At 37.6% G+C, this 5068-nt stretch overlaps 1 protein-coding gene across 1 annotated transcript; it reads left to right on the forward strand.

The window, feature by feature from the left end:
• The first annotated feature begins 2244 nt into the window (after positions 1-2244).
• LOC140958237 (chloroplast envelope quinone oxidoreductase homolog) lies at positions 2245-4339 on the forward strand. Its single transcript, XM_073415617.1, has 4 exons — positions 2245-2432; positions 3059-3200; positions 3312-3403; positions 3538-4339. The coding sequence occupies exons 1-4, from the start codon at positions 2367-2369 to the stop codon at positions 4225-4227; spliced, it is 990 nt and encodes a 329-aa protein (XP_073271718.1). The 5' UTR covers positions 2245-2366; the 3' UTR covers positions 4228-4339.
• Positions 4340-5068: the final 729 nt, after the last annotated feature.

Genomic DNA, 5068 nt, shown 5'->3' on the forward strand with positions numbered 1-5068 from the left:
ATTTGGAGCTGAAGACTAATCAGTCAATCAGAGGATAAAGGATAGTCACTTTCAAAGATCAAACTTAACCCAAAATGATAAAGGATTGAAAGCTTTATGCATGTGATCATATATGCATTATTTGCTACTCATGTTTAGAACGTGCTGAGTCATTAGACTCACTATATTTGAATGATGCAAGATTTGTTGATATGAAGAGGCGCTAACGCTTAAGTGGATCGAGTGCGGCAGTACACTCCCGAGGGACTTTTATTTTCGCATTAGCTTGTTAGATAAAAAGATTTAAAGATTTATGTTAACGATTTTACTATGGAGTTTTATGCTTTATTTTATTGTTAGTTGATCTTTTACGGTCAAGGTAGGATTTTTGGGTTAGTCGACGATTTAAAGATTTTTATGCACTCGAGATTTCAAATGTTAAATTATTATGATTTATGGTATGTTAAGTTATTTTATTTAGTATTTTCGAGTTTATGATTTTTTTTTAAAAAAAGTCGAGGTCGTTACAGTTGGTATCAGAGCCGATGATCTCCAAAGGATTGTGTACTGTCACTCCGAGAAGCTCAATAAGTCAAGCCTCAAATATGTGAGTTTTTACTGCTTTATATTTTATATGCTAACATTCTTTTAAAATGTTTTTATGATGCATGATATAAATTTTAGTTGCATGTAAAATTTTAAATGCATGTTGGTTACGTGGTTTGGACGACGTATACAGATATGCCTTCTAGAAGAATTTTGCATAGGAATGATGAGGAGAGATATGAGGAGGAGATTCCACAGCATCCACCTAATCAGGATGCTAGTACCCGTGTACTAGCCGGTATGGCTCATTTACTAGAGCAACAAGAAGGAAATGGAGGGTTAGACCGGAGGCTGCATATGAGCGATATAGGAGGATCAAACCCCGAGGATTTTCATGGCACTACTAATCCATTCTTTGCTGAGGGATGAATTCGATCTTTGGAGGTTATCTTTCGTTACATGGATATGGCGGACGCTGACCGAGTTCGTTGTACTATCTATCTGCTGAAGAGCGACGCTTCCTTATGGTGGGAGGGAGCAGAGCGAGGGGTGAATTTAGCGACATTGACATGGGATGATTTCAAGATGGTGTTCTATGATAAATACTTCACTGCTGATGTTCGTTATAGGGTTAAGAGAGAGTTTATGAGTCTCCGTCAGGGGGATTGGTCAGTTGCGGAGTTTGTGCAGAAGCTTGATAGGGGTTGTCACTTTGTGTCCTTGATTGCAAATGATGCTGCTGAAAAATTACGACACTTCCTAAATGGGTTGAAGCCGACTATCCGTCGTGATGTGATGCTTGGCGATCCTACTGATTATGTTACTGTCGTTGCCAAAGCTTTTAGAGCCGAGCAGTCACTCAAAGATATTGAATGGGAGATGCAGCGAAAGAAGAATCGTGCCCAGCAAGCTAGTCAGCAAAATAAGAAACCTTATACGGGATTCACCTAAGCAACCGGAACCACCAAAACCACAAGGACAACCACCTAGAAGGAATGTTCCGAATGCTGATGAGAAACCACTGTGCAAGGAGTGCAATCGTCCACACTATGGCAAGTGCGTATGGGGCACCTACAAGTGCGGAAAGTTGGGACACAAGGCTTGGGATTGTCCAAAGCTAAAGCAACCCACGACTGGAAGGGTCTATGTGATGCAAGCTGAGAAGGATGAGGCAGAGCCGACACAACACTGATTACCGGTAACCTAGTTGTTTAACATTTTTACGATGCTTTTAATGTTAGAATGGGGAAATGGATCAAATACTGTTGTAATAGATGATTGATGATTCAATAATGTTAGGATACCTAATATTTAAAAGTAATTTAAATTTTATAAATTAAGAATTTTAAAAAAAATTCACTATTTCATATTTTATTATTTGTTAAATGTTGAGGTTTAATTCTACAAAAATAATGTAGAACGATGAAGAAGATAGAAGTGGAGCTTGATACTTGTCACTTGAAAGTTGAAAATTAATTTGTGATGTCTGAAAAACTTTTTGAAGAATTTTTATGTTTGAATTAAAATATTTTATTATGAATTTTGAATATTTATTTATTAAAAACTTACATACTGTATTAATGTAAAAAAAAAAAAAATCAGGTCAGATTACACGAGTTACTCATATTAAGCGGATTACTTTGGGTGGGATTTAGTTCAAGTTCCTTATTTTCTTCGGATCCGAATCGAGATTTTTTTTTTATTTCAATTTTACAAGATCCACACAAAGTGACACCTGGCTCTGCTTCGAAAATACCGTCCCAAAAATAATAATAATAATTTCTGTGTTGTTGGGTACTCCGTAAATAATTGCAATTGAATCACTGTTTGAGAATTTGGATATGGCGCAAAAGCTTATGCATGCGGTTCAGTATGACAGATATGGCGGTGGGGCATCTGGTTTGAAGGTTATTGTTTTTTAAACAGTTCTCTGTAGATTTTCTTTATCACGTGTCATTGTGAAGTATTTGAATGAATTCCTGGTTTGAATTTTAGTTGAATTATCTAAATTTAAGTCATCGTTAACGATAGAGTTTTTTGGGAAAATTTGAGGATCACACAAGGCTGTACTAGGAATTTGGCCGAGGGGATGAATGAAAGCTGGTACTTTGTGGAGACAACCTGGATTTTAAGATAAATTTCTGAAAGTTTTGTGAGTGTAATAACATTGATTTTTTAATAAATATTTGAGATAAAATCTGTTAATTATCAGGAAACGTACTCCGGGAAGAGTTTGTGATTGTTGTATGGATTATTGAATGGAGCAACTTACTGTTTCTTTTTCTTTTTTGATACAGCCACTTAATTTATTTGTGAGGGCGTATTAGTTTTTTTCTGTGTTGTGTGTTCTTGTCCACGGAGAAGGCGTGCTTCACTCGCTTATTATTAGTTAAAATAGAATGCGAAGATCAATGACCAGGGTGTTTTCTCAATGTGTTGTGGTTTTTGTAGTGTGATAGTTATCCAAATTGAGTCAGTTTGTGTCAGATGATATTTGTGCATACCTTTGTTAATTTGACACCTCCTCTTTCAGCATGTTGAAGTTCCTGTTCCTACACCTGGTAAAAGTGAGGTGCTACTGAAATTGGAGGCCACAAGCCTAAATCCGGTTGATTGGAAAACCCAGAAAGGCATGCTTCGGCCTCTTTTTCCTGGGAAATTTCCTTTTATACCTGGTAAGCATACTACCTCTGTTTCGGAAAATTGATACTGATTGTGTTTAAAAACTTATATATCAGCACTCTTTGCTTTCTGATTCGACTGTTTCTTTTCTCATTATGGCGCAGCTACTGATGTAGCTGGAGAGGTAGTCGAGGTTGGATTAGGAACCAAAAACTTCAAGCCCGGTGATAAAGTTGTTGCCATTCTGAGCCATCTAGTAAGTGTTAAAAAATTATTTACTCGACTGCATCATCTGGAAAATCGATGCTTACTAACATCACTGAAAGCCGATGTCATATTCTTCTATTTCTAATAGATGCATTTCTTCATTCTTAAATATTTATGAGACAGTCAGGTGGCGGTTTGGCGGAATATGCAGTGACAAAGGAAAATCTTACGGTTCCTAGGCCCCCTGATGTATCAGCTGCTGATGCTGCGAGTCTTCCAGTTGCCGCCCTTACAGCTCACATGGCCCTCACTCAATCTGCTGAGGTTAAACTCGATGGAAGTGGACCCCACAAGAACATTCTCATCACTGCCGCTTCCGGTGGTGTTGGTCATTACGCTGTTCAGCTGGCAAAGCTTGGAAATACGCACATCACAGCCACTTGCGGTGCTCGAAATATCGAGTTAGTGAAAAGCCTTGGAGCAGATGAAGTTCTTGATTATCAAACTCCAGAAGGGGCAGCCCTTAAGAGTCCATCGGGCAAAAGATATGACGCGGTTATTCACTGTGCACCGGCCTTTCCCTGGTCTGTTTTTGAGCCAAATTTGAGTGAGAATGGGAAGGTCATCGACATCACTCCTGGGCCTAGCGCAATGTGGACTTTTGCTGTGAAGAAACTGACCTTTTCGAAAAAGAAACTGGTGCCATTGCTTCTTATCCCGAAAGGTGAGAACCTGAAATATCTTGTTGAGTTGGTGAAAGAAGGGAAGATCAAGACGATAATCGACTCGAAGTATAGTTTGAGCAAAGCTGAAGATGCTTGGTCCAAGAGCATTGAGGGCCATGCTACTGGGAAGATCATTGTGGAGCCATAAATGGAAAATGTTGTTAAAAAGATACATTTTTTATTCCAAGAGAATGGATTGTATGCAAAAAATAAAAAAAATGATGATTTGAGCAATTATTCTATAATTTGCTCTTATTGAATTCTGGTGTTTTTTTTTCTTTTTCCTTTTTCTTTTCTCAGTGTTTATTTGTCTGCCAATGCTTCTAGAATGATATTCCTTCATTGTGCTCTACATGCATATGTATAACCCATATTGAAAATATTAAGTATTAAAAATCAATGTGATTATCAAAGTGGGTACATTTCGTTCAACATGATACAAAATGTACTTGCGAGTGATGGAATACTAATCACTTGAAGGTATTTGGAAACATGGCAAAATAGGAATACAAAAATGAATCACTTTATCGGGTAAAAACATAATTAGAAAGCTCAAGATACTACCCCTGTATCTTTTAATTTATATTTTCATCATCTAGGGTGAATTTCAACAAATTACTTATAGTTTATTGAATGCTACACATGTCTGGTTATGAAGTCTTCAACGCCTTGTCAGTAACGAAGAGCTGCAGAGTCATCAAATGGCAAAAAAAAAAAAATTCATCTTTGCATCAAGAATCATCCCTCACTAGGAAAGTTGTGCGGAATAATCATCAAAGATTTGTTAACAGGTGGGACTTTCAAGAGTTATGCCTCGTAGTCTCAGAAGACTGAGGAAATCGGTCCAAATATCAGCCTTCTCATAGTCAAAACTCCTGAGCCAGATGAAATTAAAATCTTTACCCATCTTTGGTTATTCAGGTCAAAGAAGGCCCACTCTAATTTGGGAAAGTGGATGTAAGGACATTGGAGGATAACACAGCCACTCA

Source organism: Primulina huaijiensis, chromosome 15, assembly GCF_012295235.1.
Source record: "Primulina huaijiensis isolate GDHJ02 chromosome 15, ASM1229523v2, whole genome shotgun sequence".
NCBI lineage: Eukaryota > Viridiplantae > Streptophyta > Magnoliopsida > Lamiales > Gesneriaceae > Primulina > Primulina huaijiensis.